This window comes from Desmodus rotundus, chromosome 10 (assembly GCF_022682495.2).
Source record: "Desmodus rotundus isolate HL8 chromosome 10, HLdesRot8A.1, whole genome shotgun sequence".
NCBI lineage: Eukaryota > Metazoa > Chordata > Mammalia > Chiroptera > Phyllostomidae > Desmodus > Desmodus rotundus.
In genome coordinates, this window is record NC_071396.1 from 40,999,771 (window position 1) to 41,021,699 (window position 21,929).

General features: G+C 49.4%; 1 protein-coding gene across 1 annotated transcript; it reads right to left on the reverse strand.

Annotated features, from left to right (window-relative positions):
- Positions 1 to 11,020: 11,020 nt before the first annotated feature.
- LOC112320344 (nucleolar protein 16) lies at positions 11,021 to 21,775 on the reverse strand. The gene is given in 8 exon segments (XM_045185746.2): positions 11,021 to 11,468; positions 18,265 to 18,371; positions 18,915 to 19,088; positions 19,884 to 19,953; positions 21,413 to 21,445; positions 21,448 to 21,523; positions 21,613 to 21,679; positions 21,682 to 21,775. Coding segments are annotated over 6 exon segments (285 nt in total). The 5' UTR covers positions 21,713 to 21,775; the 3' UTR covers positions 11,021 to 11,468; positions 18,265 to 18,371; positions 18,915 to 19,080.
- Positions 21,776 to 21,929: the final 154 nt, after the last annotated feature.

The following is a 21,929-nucleotide window of genomic DNA, read 5'->3' on the forward strand; positions in this document are numbered from 1 at the left end:
ACACTGCTTTCTCAGGCTCCCTCTTAGCCCGAGAAGGGCCGGAGGAAAGGAAGGTCTTTGGGGGAGTGGAAAGCAGGAGACAGACCGATAGCCCATAAGCAAGGGAAAACCCTGGTGTTCTGCCTGGAGGCGGCCACCTGGGTCCTTTGTTTTCCAGGTGAATCACCCTGAGGCTGTCCCCTCCGGCAGATACCTCGGCCTAGGTCAAGGCTATGAGACCAGGGCCACTGAGGCAGAACGCCCTGGTGCCCAGATGTGAAGGCGTGGGCTCCACCAAAGGCCCTGAAAAAGTGCTCTAGAACAACGGGAACCTTTCAGGAAATGACCCAACACAAGACACGCGAAAACCCAATAGGATCAATAGGCAAGCGAGTGCTATAGGAACTGTAAACCACAAGAACGTGATGGCGAGAGGAATGAAATAGGGGAGGACCAGTGACGCCAAGGGGGGACGGAAAGAGAAATGGACCAGAAAAATTTCAGAGGCGGAGACTGCCGTGAGGGGTGAACCTGATTGGAGCAGGAAAATTGGCCAGAAATGCGGTAGAGATACCTAACACCAGACATCCGGCATCGACTAACCCCTCCCACGTGGGTCGACCCCCTAGATCGCCCCCGGCTGTTCTGAGATACTTAACCCCAGGAAGGAAAGCCCAAAGCGCCAAAGGGTCTCAGCGGCCGTTCCCGCCACCTGCCTTGTCCCTTCCACAGGCTGGCTGGGAACAGCGGCTGCCCCACCAACAACCTCTGTTGCTTCCACCGGGACAGAGGCGGCGACCCCACCTTATGATGCACACCCAGATCACCGCGCAGGGCTTCACAGTCGCAGCCATCTTGCTGGATTGGCTGCGTCCACGGTCTGGCCTCGATAACTCCGCGGAGTTCATTCCCAGGCCCAGGAGCAACCACCAGTCCTGACAAGTCCCTGTGTCAATGGGGGAGGGGGTGGCCAACTATGTACCTCATTTTTTTTCCAGGAATCTTAGGTTCCCTTCCGTTTGTGTGTTGCATACTTCTATTTCTGTCGCACCTTTTCCACTCCCTACTTAATAAACTCTGATCCACTTGTAATTTTATCCGTTCATCCTCAGTCTCACCCACAAGGTGTCTGGTCTTTGGTTTTAGGTGTAAACGCACTAAAGACTGCACAGGCCCTTAGAAATGATATGACCTAGTAATCCCCAAACTTTCCTGCAGCAAGGGCGCTCGTAAAAAGCAGAGATTCCCTAGGATGACACTATATGGGAGGGGGAAGAGGATCTTTCCAACAATTTCCAGACTTGCTGTAGACAAGCCTTCCTTAAGACTAGGCCTGCTGTGGTCCTGACAGACCCAGGGGCTCGGCCCTCCCCTGTGCTTCTACTCCTCACACCCCTCCCACCTCCTGAGAATGTTGAGAGCTAGGAAAGAGGGCTAGGCAATTATAAGCATTGCTAAGCAGAAAACCTCTTGAAGGTCACCAGAATAGATAGGGGAGAGAAACAACATTGTCGGCCAAAGTAAGGGTAAACAATACGTGATTTGCAGAGGGCTTATTCTGAGTTACAGCCAATTAGTTAGAGGGCCATAAAACTTTAGGTGCCAGACTCATCTCAGGTCTGGACCCTTATCTTTAAACTGAGGGTACAAATTAAGTGGGACAGACAGATGGTTCTTATCAACAGGAGACAGATAGTTCCTCCTGACCCCAGAGCTAGGCAGAGATAACCGCAACTCCCGCTTTTGTAACTTGCTTGCTTGTGTTGAGAGCTAGGAAAGAGGGCTAGACAATTATAAGCATTGCTAAGCAGAAAACCTCTTGAAGGTCACTAGAATGGATAAGGAAGAGAAACAAATCATCCAAAATAAGCTTATCAACAGGAGACAGACAGATAGTTCCTCCTGAACCCAGAGCAAAACTCCTCCAGAGCTCAGAGCTATGCAGAGATAACAGCAACTCCCGCTTTTGTAACTTGCTTGCTTGCTTCTCACGGTATAAAAGAGCTAGCCTGTGAGCGTTCGGCGCGGCTCCCATCTGCAGCTCTTCAGAGCACCCTGTCTCCGGGACACATCAAGAGTCCGTCCCTGCGCAGGTTAAAAGAATTGGCCATTAAAGTAACATCTATGAAAACGTCCTGAAAGTCTCCGAACATCTGTTTCTTGCGTCAGTGGGTGCAACATTTTGGAGGCCCCAGCGAGATTCTCCCTAGGTGGAGGTCTGGTTCAGAAACTGAGAGGAGGACGCTGGCTCGAGCCAAGTAAGTATCTGGGAGGATCCTCTGTCTGTCTGGGCTCCGGAGCGAAGTATTGCCTGAGGTGGTAGGCGGGACGCCGCTGGTAGCCCACCCAGGCTACCCCGGGCCGGGACGCCGCCCGGGGCCTGGTTTCTGTTCTGGTTGTGACCGGTCACGTCAGGGCTCGCAGCGTAGCGCAGCGGTGTGTCTGAGTATGAGTGCGGCCGCTTTGTTTGAGTGTGTGAAGGCAGAGTGTGTGGCTCCACCGGCGACAGCCTACGGAGCGTGCGTGGGCCCCAACCTGCGGTTCCTTAGTCTGTCATACGGCATAACGGCTGGGAGTTTAACCCGGACTCTACGCGGGCAGCCTTAGCTAAGACAGACCCAAGTCCTCGCGAGAGGAGAGGCCAGGCGGGCGAAGCGAATTGTCATTTCTGTTTGTTTTGTTTTGTGTGTTTGTCTCAGTTATGTGAAACTAACCCTTATGAAAATGGGCCAGCGGGAGTCCACCCCAAACTCCGCGCTTGATTGCATCTTGAATAACTTTTCTGATTTCCAGCGCCGTGCACGCGGCTACGTGAGCGTGCAGCTCGATCCGGAGTTGCTGCAGACTCTTTGCCAGCTAGAGTGGCCGACTTTTGGTGTTGGATGGCCTGCAGAGGGGACTTTCGACCTCCCGGTATTGTTTGCAGTTCAGGCCACAGTTTATAGAGCCCCACACCCTGATCAGATAGTTTACATCAATGTGTGGGTAGACATAGCCCCAGACAAGCCAGGCTATATTCAGAAATGTCTGAGAAGGAGTGCCTCCCACGGAAGAACGGTTCTGTTAGCCGCGGGAAGAGGAAAACAAAAGAAATTCCCGGAGCCCTCCGCGCCGAGAGGGGGCGGAGGGTGCCTAAACTCTACCCCCACTACCAGGACCTGGGGAGGACATGTTAGACCCCTTGAATGCGCTCCCTCCCTACTCTAGGAGGGAAGTGCCGCATTCTACCCAGCCGGAGGAGGGAGGGACACTCTCGAGCCCTCCTCACACCTGAGGAGGAACTAGAGAAGGGGAGGAGGCTCCAGTATCCCCAGCACCTCCGGCACTTCTGCCACTCCGTGAGGCACCGCCCGGACTGGATGCCCCTGCCGGAGCACCCCCTCGGTTGATATATGTTCCTTTCTCCACTAGTGATCTGTATAATTGGAAACATCAGAATCCCCCATTTTCTGAGAAACCGCAGGAATTAATTTCCCTACTAGAAACTATATTTAGGACTCACCAGCCAACCTGGGATGGTTGTCAGACTCTATTTACCTCAGAAGAAAGGGAAAGAATCTATAGGGAGGTTGCAAAGATTGTGTTGGGAGAAGGGGAGGGAAATATAACTTGAACTGAAAAAGAGAACCGAGCCTTTGAGGCGCTTAAGGCAGCTTTGGTATCTGCACCTGCATTGGCTTTGCCAAATTTAGGAAAGCTGTTCCAACCGTGGCAGAAAACAGAGGCATTGCAAAGGGAGTGCTGAGCCAGGCTTTAGGACCCTGGAGAAGGCCCGTGGTCTATTTGTCCAAGAGATTGGACCCAGTAGCCTCAGGGTGGCCAGCCTGCTTGTGAGCTCTGGCTGCCACAGCCATACTAGTGAAAGAGGCCAGCAAGCTCACCCTTGGACAGAATTTGCAGATAATTGGGGAGCATCATATAGAGAGAATTCTGAAATCCTCTCCTGATCGCTGGTTGTCTAATGCATGGCTAACTCAGTACCAGGTGCAGTTGCTGAATTCCCCAGCAGTTCAGTTCCTGAAAAGCGCAGCCCTGAGTCCAGCCACCCTGCTGCCAGCCCCTGATCCAACCATCATGCATAGCTGCCATGAAATATTAGAGCGGGTCACAGGCGTGCGCCCAGACTTGCGGGATGAGGCATGTGAAAAACCAGAGCTCACTCTGTTCTCGGATAGCAGTAGTTTCCCAGGGAAGGGCAGCTGTACGCGGGGGCTGCGGTAACCACAGAAACTGAAGTCATTTGGCAGCAAGCCCTGCCAAAAGGAACTTCAGCCCAGAGGGCGGAGTTGATAGGGCGTTTGCAAGGTCTAATCTTCAGAAAGCTGCAGGATGTCCCTGCATATCTAGGGACTTTGAGTAGAAGATGCCTGTACTGGTAGGGACTTTTGGCTACCACAGACTGAGTTTAACTACTGAGTTTAAGTACAGTCCTTCCCAGGGTGGGAAAGGAGCAGGGATTAAAGGTAAACTGTAGTTAAATCTAGATAGGCAAAAATATGTAGAAAGGTTATGAAAGTTTTAAACCTGGAGGAAAGGAAACCTCAACTACTTGTTTTCTGGTTTTATAGGAATGTGGTTTCATTTTGCTTCCGTTTCTGATCAGAAACCCCCTGTATCTGAAGACCTAGTTAGGGTCACCTGAAGACCTAGCGAAGGTCGCCTGTAACCGGTTGGAGAGAATGCCTTTGCCACTCGGGACCCAGGAAGGGTCATTTAGGCCTGATGTGTGTTTCAGCCTGAGGCAAAGGAGCATGTCTGCCAAGAGACCGGACCTGAACGGCATGTCTCTGCGGAGGCCCCAGTAGACGCACTGGTGCAAGAGGATGCCTCTACCTGTGTACTGTTCTTATAGAACTCTGTGTTTTGGATTTTGCTCTGTATCTTCTCTGAAAAGAAAATTGAGGATTCCAGGGATGGTAAAACTTCACACTCTGTAGGAAAGTGAACAACGGAAAGTGCAAGATATGTAAATGAAGAAGGTGTATGAAAGGATATCAGAAGGAAAAGGATTTTCCTTTGCACTTGGTATTTTTCTCCCTATCTGATCCCTCCAGAATTTGGCATTCTAAAGGAGTAATGACATAAGGTTTCTCTGCATAAATCCATTAAGACCAGTCATTAATGGTGGTTTGTTAACCGATACTTTGACTGGAATGTCACGCCTGAAGGAGGCATGTCTGGGTTCTGGTTGTCACCAGGAAGCCCTGAGGAACTGGGATGGACTTGCGAAGCTAGCAAAAGCCCACAAGAAGAAGCCTGGTACCTTGGTTAATTGTGCGGTTCATGGCAGTCTTTCCAGGGAAGGAACGAAGGTTGCTTTCCTGAAAGATGGCTAAAAAGGAACCTGTAGGCACAACGGAAGCCTCAAGGATTTAAGTAAAACGACTGGTACAGGCGAAGCCAGGTGGCAGATGTGTGGCTCTGCTTCTGTGCCCTGAGGGGCAGACTAAAGTCAGTCTAAAGGTTCCCTGAGTGAGTTCCAGCAAAGCGAACTTAAAGATCATAGGTGATCCAGGCTGCTCTTGGTATGTTTATGCAAACAAACAGGCAGAATTAAAAGTTGGACTCAAAGTAGTCTCTTTAATAATGATGAGGGTGATCTTAGGGAGAAGAATCATGGTCTAAGGAAAATCACAATGCTCAGTATTAGATATTGGAATCATGCAGCTAACTGTCTTAAAAGTCTGTTTTCATTTGAAAGTTAAAACTGGGTTTGTAATATCACCTAAGATGTTCAATTTACAGGCACGAAGGACCTGTCAAATTGCCATTGTTAGATGTCATTGCAGCAAGGGCCTTGCAACTGAATGTCTTCCCAAAAGACAGTCTCACCAGCATAGAGACTGGCTTAGGAGTAGTTGTGTAAATTAACCTGTGTGTTCCTCCTTCTGTTTTCATAGGGCGTGGGACTATGGCCTTATTACCTGAGCAATTGGTTGCAGTATAGGCCTCACTTAAAGAGCCCACCTTCATCATCTCCCCCTAAGACTCAACTAGTTTAGTTAAACTAGGTAGTTTGGTTAGTGAAGGGTTCGGGCGGTCTGTAGGCTTCACTTCAGAGTTTATCTTCCCTTTTCTGTCCTAATAGCCAAAACAGAAAGGGCCCAGAGATCTGAAAGGAGGGAAATCCTGATATATTCCCCTCAGCCCGAGCGAAGTGTAGTGAGCCACAGGGTTTTGGATAGGTGTAGCATGTCTCATACACCTTCCTCCAGATAAGCTATTCTTTACCTAGGTGCCTGCCTTTGTTATTTAGTGATTATGATTTAATTGTGCCTTCCAACTCTCTTGCCAAATCTGTCACCTCCAGAATATGACGAGGATGTCAACTGTCCAGTAATGCCAGCCTTTGGACACCGAGCCTGCAACTTCGCAGTGACAGCCAACTGACTTGGATTCTGTAAGGTCCTTCCCCTTACAGGAAAGGACTCCCTCCGTGCTGCGCCCCCTTTCAGGGCACCCCTGACCCAAGGTTAGGTAGGACAACGTCCATGTCCAGCCGGAAGCAGTTACAAGAAGACGAGACCTTCGTCCATTGTCCTTTATATAATTATAAAGGGGTTATATATCTGAAAGGAAGGATTAAAGCAGGGTGCAGCCAAAAGGAGGGCCCTAAGAAGGGATTTGTAATAGGGTCCAGAACTCAAGGTGTACCATTGTTTGCCACCAATTTCTTATCCAGAGTTTTGTGTAACTGGGTACAGTGTATCTATGCAGGAAACCCAGATTTTGTTCTCCCCTCCAGGACTAGGGAGAAGAGAGCTCCCCTTCTTAGACCCATAGTAGCCACTGTTAGGATCTTAGGGTCCCCCGCACTCAGTGCCGCAGCCCTCATTCAGGGAGAATTAGAGTTAGTATTAAGGTCTTAACCCAGAGACTGAAAGAACAAGAAAAGCTGGAAGAACCAACGTGGTACGCAGGAATCTATAAGATGTCCCCATAGCTGACTACCCTGATTTCCCCTATTAGTGGGCTTTTATTAATTATACTCCTCTGTTTAACTTGTAGTCCCATCGTCATTAGTATGATTCAAGGATTTGACTCATAAGTGCCAACAAGGAAATGGGGGAATGTTGAGAGCTAGGAAAGAGGGCTAGACAATTATAAGCATTGCTAAGCAGAAAACCTCTTGAAGGTCACTAGAATGGATAAGGAAGAGAAACAAATCATCCGAAATAAGCTTATCAACAGGAGACAGACAGATAGTTCCTCCTGAACCCAGAGCAAAACTCCTCCAGAGCTCAGAGCTATGCAGAGATAACAGCAACTCCCGCTTTTGTAACTTGCTTGCTTGCTTCTCACGGTATAAAAGAGCTAGCCTGTGAGCGTTCGGCGCGGCTCCCATCTGCAGCTCTTCAGAGCACCCTGTCTCCGGGACACATCAAGAGTCCGTCCCTGCGCAGGTTAAAAGAATTGGCCATTAAAGTAACATCTCTGAAAACGTCCTGAAAGTCTCCGAACATCTGTTTCTTGCGTCAGTGGGTGCAACACTTGCTTCTCACGGTATAAAAGAGCTAGCCTGTGAGCGTTCGGCGCGACTCCCCTTTGCAGCCTTAACGGGCCCCCTGGGAGTTCACCCCTGCGCAGGTAAAAATAAAGTACCGTCTAAGTGCACTCCACATGTCTCCATTTGATTTTCTGCTCACGTTCGGGATACAACAAGAGCACCTAAGACCCCAGGAACCTAGACCATCCTGCTGTTGGTTCTTGCTGCATTTAACAGAACGGGAAACGGGCTCAGAGAACCAGTCTGGTGGGGTAGAAGGAGCACAGTTCCAGAGCCTGTCAGTGTTTTCTGTGCCTGGTGTCATAAGACTTAAGGAAGAAAGGAGGCTGGGGACCTGAACAAACTCTGCAAGACAGGCCACCTGTGACTTTTGCATTCGTGTGCGCTGTCAAACAGGTGTTCCTGGTCTGTGGTTGGGGTCAGCTCGGAAGTGCTGATTCCGACCTAGGCTCCTTTCATGTGTGACTCCATGAATTCCAACACAGGCTGCAAGCAGCCAGAATGGGAAAGAGTGGGTAAAGAAGACACACCCACTTCTTGGGCACCCTGACACGGTCTAGATTGGAGGAGTGCATGGCCAGGGGCAGCTAAATTGCTTGCCCGCTATGTGGTTTCTCAGCTTAAGGCAAAGATAATGTGTGTAGAGCAGTGCGTTGCAGAGGCCCTTGCCTCAAGAGTCAAGGACATAGATTGATAAGGACCACGGCACAACTACAGAGGATGGTTACAATTTTTTAAATGTTTTCAATGGATTTAGAGAGGAAGGGAGCCAGAAAAATATCATGTTGTTGTTCCACTTAGTTAGGAATTCACCGGTTACTTCTTCTATTAGCACTGACCAGATTCTGAAGCAACAACCCTGGTGTATCAGGAGAATGCTCTAACTAACAACCACCCAGCAAGGCAAAAAAAAAAAGTGCCGGCCTGCAAACCAAAAGGTCACTGGTTAGATTCCCCGTCTGGGACATGCCTGGGTTGAGGACCGAGTCCCCAGTTGGGAGCCTGCAAGAAGCAACAAATCTGTTTCTCTCACACATTAATCTTTCTCTCCCTCTTTCTCCCTGCTGTCCCCTCTCTCTAAAAATAAATAAAATCCTAAAGATAATTAAAATTATTTTTAGTTATTGTTTAATTAGTTGACATACAATTTCATGTTTCAGGTGTGTAACATAGTGATTAGACATTTATATACCTTACAAATACCCCAGTTAGTATCCACCTGACAGCTTACACACTTATTAAAATATTATCGACTATATTCCCTATGCTGTACTTTATATTCCTGAGTAGTCACTATTTTTTAACTGTCACCATTACTGTGCCTTAAAAAACGTATGTTGAGTTCAATCACAAAACTCGGATTTGACCTTATTTGGAAATGGGGTCTTTACAGAGGTAATCCAGTTAAAATAAGATTAAGGTGGGCCCCAATCCAATGTGGCTAGTTTTCCGTATAAAAAAAGGGGAAATTGGGACAAAGACAGACACACATAGAGGACAGGCCATGCGAAGGTGAACTCAGGATTGTAGTGATGCGTCTACAAGCCAAGGAACGCCGGAGGTGGCCGGGAGACGGAAGAAGCTGAAACGGCCCTCCCTCGGGGCCTTCAGAGGGACCATGGCCCTGCTGACACCTGCACTTCCCACCTGCAGGAGAGGAGGGCACTCTGTGGCTTTAAACCACACGCATCACACATTGTCACAACAGTCCTGGGAAACTAATTCAGCTGGCAGTGACTGCAGTCTTTCTCGTCACTGTGCAGGTCACAATACTTTGAAAGAAGCCACATTTGCAACCTCTGCTGTAGGGCAAGAAGCTGTGGTCACCTTTGGATCTTTATCCCAGGTCCACAGGAGGGCCGTGGGCCCTCCACAGGCAGAGCGCCCCAGCCAATCCCACGGAGGGGGAGGCCACCTTCACTGGCCTCTCAGCCAGGCTGAGACGAGCCTCCACAGGGAGCCCCTGACCCTCTGGGAGCCTTGTGCCTGCAGCTGCATGATGGGAACACCAGGACCCCCATCTCACAGGCTGATTCAAAGGCCAGAAGAGGTCAAGGTGGTGAAGCAGGGTGCAGCCAAGAGGAGGGCCCCAAGAAGGGATTTGTAATGGGGTCCAGGACTCGGGGTGTCCAGGAAACATTAGAAAAATGTATATAGGATGTCCTCACCCCTACAGGCCTGAGCCAGGGGGGATGGGACACATGGAACAGGGCCATTCAGAGGCTGTTTTGGGTAGCAAGAGCTTTGCAGCTAACCCCAGGCACGGTCATTTAACATATCTATAACCTTTAACTGGTTTCATGGATATGTTAAATAGCTGTGGCCCTGCTTTGAGCCAGGGAGATGGGAGTGACTTCCACCCAAGATGGGACTGGGAAGCAACTCCCCCTGGTTACAGGGCCTGCGTGAGAGCTTGGAGATGATTGGCTCCAAGCCATGGGGCCACACCTGCCCAGACTTACTATGGCAGCCCAGTAAAGCTGGAAGAATACGGGGATGCTGGCAGGTGTAGCTGACTGTAGGAGGAGTCGGAAATGGGCTGCAAAGGAAGATGGGAACTGGGATTTAAACCTAGGCCCGGCAGCCATAGGTAAGAAGAGACCATGCGGCTCTGAAGGGAAGGAGTAGGCCACCCGGCTCTGAAGTAAGAAAGGAGAGACCATGCGGCTCTGAAGAAGAGACCACGCGGCTCCATAGTAGTAGAGGAGGGCCACAAGGTTTTGGGGGAGAAGGAGGAGACCACGGGGCTCCAAAGTAAGTGGGGAAAAGAGACCCTGCGATTCTGAGGGAAAGGAAGAGGACCACGTGGTTTTGGAGTGCTTCTTCTTGCCACGCGGCTTAGGCAGCAGGAGAGACTTTGCAGCCAGGAAGAAAGGGGAGGAAGGACTCTTGCTGCTGGGCCATGAGAAGGTGCCACACGGCTTTGGATTAACTGGAGGTTGCAGCAGCCACACAGCTGATGGTGCCGGGAGCCTGAATCACGGACTTCTACTTCTTTTCCTGAGACATGGTACCCTGGACTGGGCACGGGGAGAGGGAAGGACTGTGCATCTGTGGGTATTCTAGAGGACTTTAGTATCTTATTGAAGACATTAGGTCATTATTCTAAGTTTGTGTAACTTTTAAATAAACAATTCCTTTCCTTTTCACCAGTCTCTGGCATTGAGAGACGTCTTTCCTCTGGCGGCGGGCATTGCGAACCTAGCAGGTGGGCGTGGGGGAAGGAACGTCCAGAGACAGAAAGGGGGAATCCTTTCTGTAATAATTTATCGTGAAGGAACCACCCCCCCCTCTTGCTCTGTAACAGTGGCAACAGCCTTCCGTGAGAGTGACGGGTTCTTTCCTCCTAGGGGTGGAGGCAGCAGACCCAGGCAGCTGGGAGACCCCACTTCCAGCCGGGAGCTCCTGGGTTTCCAAGAGAAGAGCCTCGTCTTCTCCCAAGGCCATGAGGCTCAGGACGCTCTAAGCACAAACTGAGCCCTGACACCATTTGTGGCTTCCAGAGAAATGAGAATGGTAATAAATACGTGTAAAAAGAGTTAACAACACACCCTTTAAGCCAAGAAAAAATACATCGGGAGAGACACAATTTTGTGGACTGAGAGGCGGTGTGAGGGGCTGGACCACAGGGCCAGGAGGGAACGAGGGTGAGAGGGCAAGTGTGTTCCCTCCCCAGCCCCGGGCCATGAGGAGAGAGGGAGTGGGCCGTGTGCAGCAGCTGCTGGAGGCTTCCCTCCCCTCTGCTGGAAGCAGCTGCTCCTTCTCTGCCCCGGGCCGCCCAAGCTCTGTGGCTGTGCTGATGGCAGGCACCTAGCGGGACAGCGGTGTCTGCTTCAGGGACATGAGCACTGAGCGCAGGCGGGACACGTCTTTGCACTGCTTGCTGCTCTTGGGGTTGAAGTCACACAGCTGGGCCACCTTCTCCCACTCTGTGCCTGGGCTGTCCTCCTTGGATTCCTTCACGAAAGCCTCCTCAGATGCCCTGCGGGTGGAGATAGGACAGAGGTCTCAGAGCCTCAGAGCCTTCTGCCATTGCCCTGAATCAGGGGTGCTCTGCCCCCGCTGAGCAAGGCTGCTTTGCCCCTCCTACTCTGAGCTACTTTGTCTGGAGGTCTCCTCCCCAGCCCTGTGCCCTCTGACCTCGCCTGGTGCCTTCTCTTGGCAGGTGACCTTCGCCTTGGGCGCCAGGAGAAGCCTAGGTTGGTCCTGCCTCAGGGCCTCTGCATTTGTCACCTCTTCTGGGAATGCTTTTCCCCCAGACCTACTGCTCATGGCTGCTTGGCTGTCATTCAGGGCCAAGTGCAGGCCTCTCCTCCTCAGAGAGGTCTTCCCTTACCACCCCAGCTAAAGTGCCTGTTGTTTCTGGTCATTCAGGATTGAGTACCCTGCTCTGTGGGGTGCGCCCCTGCATAGCTGATCCTCCACCTTGGGCAGACGTTGGTGGTGGCAGCCAGTCCTTGCAGCCCATCAGCCTTGGGGTAAATCGCTCCCACTGACATACCAACAGCAATCAAGGCTCAAACACAAAAGCAGGGTACACGTGGCCCAGGTTGGTTTGGACGGGTCTGGCACACCTGAGTACCCTGCCTTGGTGATCAGGGTGGCTGTGCCACTGGACCCTACAGAACACCTACTCCATAGCAGCCCTACCAAACACGTAGAAAAAAACATAGAGTCTGCCAAATTGAGGAAACAAAGAGATAACTCCCAAATGAAAAAACAGAACAAAACTCCAGAAAAAGAACTAAACAAAAAGGAGACAAGCGCTGTACTAGAGGCAGAGTTCCCAACTGTACTTGAGGACGCTCAGGGAACTCAGTGCGCACCTCAGCTGCATAAAAAAGGCCGAGAGAGAGATGAAGAGTGCGCTAGCTGAAATCAAACATAATTTACAGGGAATCAGCAATAGAGTAGATGAAGCTGACCGTCAAATCAGCAACTTGGAATATAAGGAAGCAAAAAGCACCCAATCAGAACAGCAGAAATGGAAAAAACAAAAACCAATGAAGATAGCGTAGGAGCCCTCTGGGACATTCCAACATTCGCATCCTGGCCATGCCTCCAGGACAAGAGGGGGAGCAAGAAACTGGAAACCCTTAGGCAATGGCCCGGGATGAGAAAAATTACTACCAAGATACCCCAAAACAGATTCTATAGTCTATAGTGTTCTCACCCAGTGGAGGGCAAGCCTTCGCTGACCCTTTGCAGCAGAAGGTGGAGACTGAGTGACTGGTTAACACCGGCCTGGGGCTGAGTTTCTTCCCAGACCCGAGCAGTTGGAGGCGGGGTTTAAGGCAAGGAGTCGGCGTGGCTGCAGCTGGGGCCGGCCCAACCCCCTGTAATCAAAGGTTTTCCTTTCTCCTCTCTGGGAAGGAACTCAAAGGCTTCAATTTATCTTGTCCTTCGGGCTCCAGGAAAAGTTGGAGCCTGCTGGCCACAGACCCGGTGGTTTCCTTTGATATCCTATGTACATAATAAAACAAAGCTACTTTCCTTCTCTGATGGTTTTGTTTGCCCCTCCCAGCTAAGCACTGGAGCCACCCCTGTAAGAATCAACTCAGTGGGGGCGGGGAGCCAGGCAGCCCTTCTGGTGCCACAGTCAGTCCCCTTCCCTCCTAGGTGCGGCCTCCCATCTCTTCTCCCCTGTCCTCCTTACAGTTCTCTGTGTTGGTTTCCTGTACCGCATTTCCTTAACCCTTCTACAGAAACTTGCCAGGAAACTTGGGCTACCTACAAGAGGCCAACCTTGCCAATACTAGGCCCCTCCCCGCCAGGCTGGGGGCTGCTGGACGGGTTCTCCCATGGCCTTAGCCCGAGGCCAGCTCTGGCTCAGCTGCCAGAGTGTAAGAAGCTGCAGTGGCTAAGTCTGTCCCCCTCCTGCCTGCCCTCCACACTCACCTTCAGGTTGCTTGTGTTGGCCTTGGCCCCCAAACCTGCTTTTTGAGACTGGTGGACTGCTGAATACCATCCTACTGAGCGCCAAGCCCTGGGCTACATGCTATATGGCCATTCTCTGGGGCTGGGCTGCCTGATTAGGGTGACATGTGAGGACATGATGATGTTACATAGCAGGATCACAGGCAGGGTGCGGAGCGGACACTCAGCATTTCCTTAGTCTTGACAGTTCGTTCTCAGCTATTAATAACACAAAAACCCTCTTATTCCTAAGGTTTCTTCTGGAAGTATCTAAAATGTCTCTTCTCACTGTTCTTAGAAAGAGCCTAGTGTATCTACAAAGATCACCTCACATAAAACCCTAGGAGGTGTGTGGTTTTGCTTTCATCTTACAGGTAAGGAACTGAGGTTTGAGAGGTGTCAGTGGGGGTTTGAAGGCAAGTCTTTCCAACAACGGAGCCTAGGCTTTCACTTGACATCCTTCCCTTTGGGTCCTGAAGGCAGCCCCTACGCCCCACTCCCTCAGTGCAGGCTGGCAACAGTGGGCTGGGAGTGTCCCAGCAAACCCTCCCCTGTTGGCCCCAGCCCACGCAGACTTCAGCACTGGCTGGAAGCCTAGCACTGTGAGTGCAGCCTCTAGGATGGAGTCTGCAGCAGAGCTCCTGAGGGCCTTTGTCATTTGGCCTTGTAGCTTCCATCCCCAATAGCATTCCAAGTTCAGGTCTTCAACTCCGCTGCTCCCTAACCATGTCACTTTACCCAGTTCAGGTGACAGTCTAGGAAGCTTTCCCTGCCACTATCCCCTGCTCCGAAGCGAGGTGTCTTGTAGTCTCACTGCCCCAGACTTCCTGTTAACAATTCCTATCAGTCATAACTGCCTTTTAATCTGCTTTACATCCCCTACCAGACGGGGTACGGGCAGGCACCTTGCCTAAAAATCCTAAGCCTGGCCTGAGGCAGGCGCTGGGGGAATGCTTGTGGAATGACTGCCTTGCATGGCCCTCTGTGAGACTTTTTAATAAAATTTTAAAAAGCCCTGGCTAGCGTGGCTCAGTGGATTGAGCACCGGACTGTGAACCCAAGGGTCGCCGGTTCAATTCCCAGTCAGGGCACATGCCTGGGTGGCAGGCCAGGTCCCCCCCAGTGGGCAGTGCATGAGAGGCAACCACACACTGATGTTTCTCTCCCTCTCTTTCTCCTTCCCTTCCCCTCTCTCTAAAAATAAATAAATAAAATCTTTAAAAAATACATACAGAAAATTTTTATTTTAGAGAGAGGAAGGGGAGGGAGAGAAACATCAATTTGTTGTTCCTATTAATGGAATTTTTTAGAGAGTGGGGGGAGGGAGGGAGAGGGAGAGAGACACTGATCATTTACCTCTCACACGCCCCCAGTTGGGGGCCTGGCCTGCACCCCAGACCCATGCTTTAACCGGGAGTCAAACCTGTAGCCTTTTGGTTCCCAGGCTGGTGCGCAATCCACTGAGCCACAGCAGCCAGGGTGGGGCTTGTGAGGTTTTCTCTGGCACCTCTTTGCAGAGGAAAGCGAGGCTGTGATTGACTGACTTCATTTCCTCTCATCCTTACAGTTGGATCCACTTCATCAGCACAAGCTGGTTTGGTTGATTTTGTTACTGAACAGAAAGGGGGGCCCTGCTGCCCGCTGCCATCCTCTGCCAGGGGTGTCCAACCAGGGCCCACAGCTGCACGCGGCCCAGGATGGCCATGAATGCCGCCCAACACCAAATAGTAAATTTACTTAGAACTTTTTCTTTTGCTCATCAGTTTTTGAGTTTGTGTATTTAATGTGTGACTGGAGACAACTCTTCTTCCAGTGTGGCCCAGAGATGCCAAAAGGCTGGACACCCCTGGTAGGCAAAATTCCAGAGGCAAAGGTTTGGTGATAAAGGAAAAGAGTCTTTATTCAAAACCTTCAGTTTGGGAATAACACCTTTCCACGTGCAGTAGTCACTTAAGCCTATCAATTAAGGCTAAACTCTAACACCTGACTTCTACCATTTCCCCTGTTGGTTTTAAGATTTTTTAAACAAATAATTTAAACAAATTAGAACACTTTTCTTTATTCTTTTTGCTCTGGGATAATTTATTTATTTATTTTTAAAGATTTTATTTATTTTATTTTTAGAGAGAGGGAAAGGGAGGGAGAAAGACAGGGAGAGAACCATCAAATGGTTGCCTCTCACATGCCCAAAACTGGGGGCCTGGTCCACAACCCAGGCATGTGCACTGACTGGGAATCAAACCAGCAACTTTCTGGTTCACAGGCTGGGGCTCAGTCCACTGAGACACACCAGGCAGGGCCCGCCTGTTAGATTTAAATATCTTATTTCTCTAGGGTTAGTTTACAAATAAAACAATGTGAGATACAAAAGCTGCACAACTTTGGAGAATGGCAGGCTTCTGCCTCAGCCTGTCCTCTCCAGACCACCCAAAGAATAACCTGCCACCCGCTGCCAGGCCGCCCTGACCCTAGGCTGCGCCCGCAGTTTCTTTCCATGCAAGATACCGTCCACTGGGAAACACAGGCAACTGCAGCACCACCATCCAGGCGTCCTCGAGAAAGAAGAGAGCGAGCAGCAAGCTCACCAGCCATGGAGTTCTAGAGCCTTTCTTTCATTTCCAACCTTTTTGCTCATAATCCCATGTGCTGTAGAGGCATTCAACTCAGCCAATGCTGTCCTAGACTGTTTACCATCCCCTGGGCAAACTCCGCCTACGGCCCTCCCCACTCCTCCCCAGTGTTCTGATCAGATAGATCTCTCTGAATCAGTTTGATTCCAGCCAAAAGCAAAGCCGGAGCAGCCCCAAGGCCATGGCCTCACACAGATGACAGTCATCCTGGGCTAAGAACACTTCTGCCATCAAACATGCCGGGGATGTGGCTGATTCTATCTCCATTACTACTCCACCGATGGGCATTAGCACACGGAAGACTTTGAAGATCTTTATGATTTATTTATTCTTGTTTTCTCAAGTTAATCATCTTTATTTTTCAATCACATTTGACACACATCACAACTTACTAAGTGATTACCCCAATAAACCTGGCACCTATGTGACAGCGTGCACTGTCATCAGATCCGATTGACTTCTTCCCTGTGCTGCCCTTTACGTCCCCAGGGCAGTTCTGCAACCACCACTTGTATTCCCTAATCCCTTCACCTTCTTCTCTCACCCCCAAGCCCCCTCCCGTCTGGCAACCATCAAAATGTTCTCTATGAGTCTGTTTCTGTTCCAACTGGTGGTTTATTTTTTTAGATTCATTTGCTGATATGTATTTATTGCCATTTTATTGTCCTTATCTTTGATTCTTCTTAAAGAAGACCCTTTAACATTTATTTATTATTATTTTTAAGATTTTATTTATTTTTAGAGACAGGGGAAGGGAGGGAGAAAATGGTTGCCTCTCACATGGCCCCCACTGGGGACCTGGTCCACAACCTGGCCCACAACCCAGGCATTTGCCCTGACTGGGAATCGAACCAGCGACACTTTGGTTCTCAGGCCATGCTCAATCCACTGAGCTACACAAGCTAGGGCCTACCCTTTAACATTTATATAATACTGGTTTGGTGATGACAAACTCCTTTAGCTTTTTCTTTTCTGAAGCTCTTTATCTGTCCTTTGATTCTAAATAATAGCTTTGTTTGGTAGAGTGGTCTTGGTTGTAGGTCCCTGCTTTTCACCATTTTGAGTATGTCTTGCCAATTCCCTTAAGCCTGCAGTTTTTGTTGAGAATCCAGCCGACATTCTTATGGGAACTCCCTTGTAGGTAACTAACTGCCTTTCTCTTGTTGCTTTTAAGATTCTCTGACTTTAACTTTTTGCATTTTAGTTATGATGTGTGTTGGAGGGGGCCTCTTTGGGTCCAGCTTGTTTGGAACTCCCCATGCTTCCTGGACTTGTGGGTCGCTTTCCCTCTCCAAGTTAGGAAAGTTTTCTGTCATTATTTTTTCAAATAGGTTTCCAATTTCTTGCTCTCCCTCTGGTCCTTGAGGCACGGCCATGATGCGAATGTTGGAATGCTTGAAGTTGTCCCAGAGGGCTCCTACACTATGTTCACTGATTTTGGGTTTTGTTTTGTTTTTTTTTTCCATTTTTGCTGTTCTCATTGGATATTTTTTGAGCCACTTGAAGGCTGGACAGCAAAGGTTCAAATCCCACTTCTGCCGGAAGGGGACAAGCCAGTTCCTGTCCCAGAGGTTCAGATTCCTTGCCTCAAAAGCCACGGTGTATGTGGGGACATGGGTGCAGATTCCCACAGGGGCCAGCCAAGCAGCTCACGCTCCATCCGCGGCCAGCTAGTCCCATCAACGCACAGGTGTCCAATATAGCCGGGTCTTTCCATGTTTAACAAGCCCAAAATAGGGCCTTTTATTTGAAACCTCCCACAACTGAAATGGCAACTAGTTCAAGTTCTTTAAAAATACCATGCAAGCCCTGGCTGGTGTGGCTCAGTGACTGAGTGCCAGCCTGTGAACCAAAGGGTCACCAGTTGGATTCCCAGGCAGGGCACATGCCTGGGTCCCCAGTAGGGGGCGCACAAGAGGCAACTACACTTTGATGTTTCCCTGTTTTTCCCTCCCTTCCTCTCTCTCTAAAAAAATTTTAAAAATAAAAAATAAAAAAATAATAGTTCCTAGGAAAAAAAAGTACCATGCAAGCAGAACAACTTATCTGTGGGATCACCTACTCAGTCTATCCCGGCTACAAGCATTATTAGTGGGATCCACTTCCTAGAGTCTTTCTTCCCTTCGTTTCCACGCAGTTTCAGGAAATAGGCACTAGGCAAGCAGATCAGATCACGAATGGTCCAGGGGCCTCCCCAATGGGCCTACGTGCTGTCAAGCCTGAGTCACTCACCTCCTAGTCCTCCCCATGGTTCTCCACCACGTAGCGAACGCAGTCGATGAGGTCCCGAGCCAGTGTATTTCACTTCTTTTCTGGGAGGCTGGTTTCTACCTCTAGGTCTGGGGTAAGTGAAGCCGGAGACAGGAATGAGGTTTTGCTTTCTATATTATCTGAGCTGCCCAGGCACCCCTTCATCCAATCCCAAGCCCCAAGAGTTGCTACACCAGACATCTAGTAGGCTTTGCCTCTCCATCCCCATATACAGTGCTAGAGCCTTTTTCAGTCCTCAGATTCCAGGCTCTGCTTATCACACAATCAAAAGGCAAGTTACCTTTCTATTAGCCCAGTTACTCTTAGGGGTAAAAGAAAGGCACCAGAATAATAATCTTTCCTTAATGACAGGGCATGGTTCCCTTCCAGCTCTAACACTCTGTAAGAACCTCTTTTCTTGAAGTGGAAAGGTCTGAATAAATGAGAGCCAGAGCTGTAGAAACAAGGGCCTAAGGCTGGGCCCAGATAACTCTCTGCTTCTAATGAGGGAAAAGGCCAAGCTATGGAGCCAACAATGGGTTCACTTTGAAAATAGCTAGACAAAAAAATCCCTGTTTCTCACATATGAAGAAAGAAAAACAGTTCACGGAAACGAGGTGGGCGTGTCTTACCCAGGGGTTACTTGCTGTAGTTAAAATGACCTTGGACTTGGTTGTCAGCATTGGTGGGGCAGAGGGAATGGAGAGCTGCTGCTGAACGGGGGCAGGTTCGGTCCTGAGGACGGAAAGTTCTGCAGACCTGCTGCACGACAATGTGACCACACGTAACACAGCTGAGCTACAAACCTAAAAATGATTATTAAGATGGTAAATCTTATGTAATGCTTTTTACAATTTTAAATGCTTTTAATTAAAGAATTAAAACTTTTCAAAATTAGCTTTCACTACAGTAAGTACATGATTTTCTATATGCAATTCTTAAGAGAATCACTGAGACACACTAAAGACAGAAAGGCGAGGAATTCTGCATTGGACGTGTGGCCATGCAAACCCTTTTACGTTCAGGAGGGCGGCTAAAAGTCGCAGACAGATGAGAGGAAGGGTGTCCCGAGAGTTCCACGGTGCTCCCGCTTTCACTTCGACTTTACTCCCTTCCTTTCAATGTTCGGTCTCTACAGCCTTATTAGACATGCAATGGATTTGTCATCGGGAATATTAAATGAAATGGTGGGATCTCTAAAAATCTGTTCATCCTTAAATTCTTCACAAGCTGAAAGGCATGCCTAAAACGTAATGGATTATTTTTCTGTCCTCCTAGGGATCTGGACATTTTGGGGGGCAGGGGGGCTGGACACCAGAAAGTTTATTTGTTTTTTTTAATTTATTTAATATTTATCGTATCCTTTCCCATTACCACTTAGGGGAGCTGGACATTTCTGACCTCCCTTCACACACTTGAGTTTAGTCAGCAGACTGAACATGTCCCACCTGGGGACACAGTCCCTGGACTGTGAGCCCTGAACCAGCTCACCGCTTCCCTCTGAACTTCGGTTCTCCACCTATAAAAGGAAGACATCTGAGGACCTTTTCCAGTTCTGACTGTACAAGGTGGTGACCTTCAGGAATGTGGCCAGCACCTACCATTTAGCATGTGGGGTTTCCGCACGAGTTCCCGAGACCTATCCTCTGCATCCACCTCCATGGCTTTCACCTGCAGAGAACAGAGACTGGTGGACGAAGATCCTGGGTACAGGAAAATTCTAGAGGCTCCTGACTTTCCCAACACAACTGCATGACCCCTATGGATCCAAATACAAGATCAAGCAGGAACAGATGACAAAGAGAACCAACACCCTGGAGGCTTCATGGTTCTCAAGAGATTCAAGCAGGCAATTCTTTCTGTGCCTAGTAATGAAACTGGCATAATACCCGTTTCACTGCAAATGAAACAATGCACCTGAAAGTGCTTTATAATTTACAATGAGGGAGAGACTTCGGACACCTTCTCTATAAGGAGGACCAACCTGATGGGGCTGGGCTGCAGCTTCACGTTTGTTCTAGAAACAGTATGGCCATTTCCCTCTGGCATGAAAGCATAAAAAGAAACTCGCCTAAAGGCCATGGGACAAGTTCAATCACCGAACCCACTCAGTAGGTTAACCACTGATTCACTTCATTGATTTTAGAGAGAGGGAGAGGGAAAGAGGGAGACAGAGAGAGAAACTCTGATTTGCTGTAATGCTCATTTATACATTCATTGGTTGATTCTTGTATGTGTCCTGATCTGGGATCAAACCCGCAACCACAGTGTATGGGCAAGTCACTCTAAATAACTGAGCTTTCCGGACAAGGCTATTTATTAAGCACTAGTCACATCCTAAGCACCATTGGGGCTAAAGTAGTGAACAAAACCCAAAGTCCTAATCCCCAAAGAGATTATGTTCAGGAAAAGAGACACAGGTAATAAACAGGTAAATAAATACATAGTATTCCATCAAGTATTTACAAGCGCTATGAATTCAAATAAAACCGGGAAGAATTAACTGGGTGGAAAAGGGTGCTGTTTTTGAAAGGGTTCTCCAGAAAAAGGCTTATTCTGGAGAAACTAGCCCCGGGAAAGTTAAGACCAGGGACTATTAGATAACTGGAGAGAGGTGTAAGGAAGAGTAAGTCAAGATCCCAAACTGTGGGGAATCTTTTATTAGGAAAGGTAAGGGCAGAAAAAGATAAATTCTGGAAAATACCATTAAGACGCCAAGGGACCCAAACAGGTTAATTTCAGGAAAATAAATGGAAATGGATACGTGAAGTTTAACCAATGTCCAATTTGTGCTGAGGAGGAAGTATGAGGGAAGTCTAAAACGGACCCTCAACCAGGGCAACCACACATAGATGTTTCTCTCCCTCTCTTTCTCCCTCCCTTCCACTCTCTCTAAATATAAAGAAAGAAAACCTTTAAATAAATAAATACATACATACATACATACATACATAAAAAGGACCCTCGACCAGTCAGTGCAGGCTCGCCGAGTTGGCTGTGTGAGGTCGCACACCCAAGAAGGGCGTGAGAAACTTAGAAGCCAGGCTCAAGTCCTGACACCGGGTTAAGTACAGCGGAGGGGGACGGGGCGAAGCGCGGGACAGGGGCCGAGACCACGACCAGTCAGTACCTTTCTCTTCCAGAGGGGCGCCGCCTTGTTGGGGAGTCCACAGCCAACCCCATCTCGGCCAGATCCTGTCGCACAGATTTGGCGTGGTCCCAGGCATGTCTGATGTGAGAGCTACGGACAAAAAGAGGGAGAACGTGGAACTGTCAACTCACTGGCCGTTCCAGCCTGACCACCGGCCTCCTGAATCCCGGCTGCCTCACCACTCGATCCGTGGCTCTGCCTTCAGTCCAGCATTCCGGTTCAGACGCTTCCAGTTAACACTGTAACTTGCTTCTGGGTCTCCCCCTTGGCCTTGGACATCGCGCTGACCACCGCACCGGCAACTCAAACTCCGCGCCTTCACTTCCAGCACCTGGTAGAGCAGACTCCACCCTCGGGCCGCGCACGGTTAGCAGGCACTTTGGGAAATGTAGTCCATCCCTCACCTATACAATGCTGATTACTACGACTCCCAGAATGCAATGGGAGGCTGCGCCTGCGTACAAAGCTCAGCATATTTCTCATCCTGCCCCCTTTC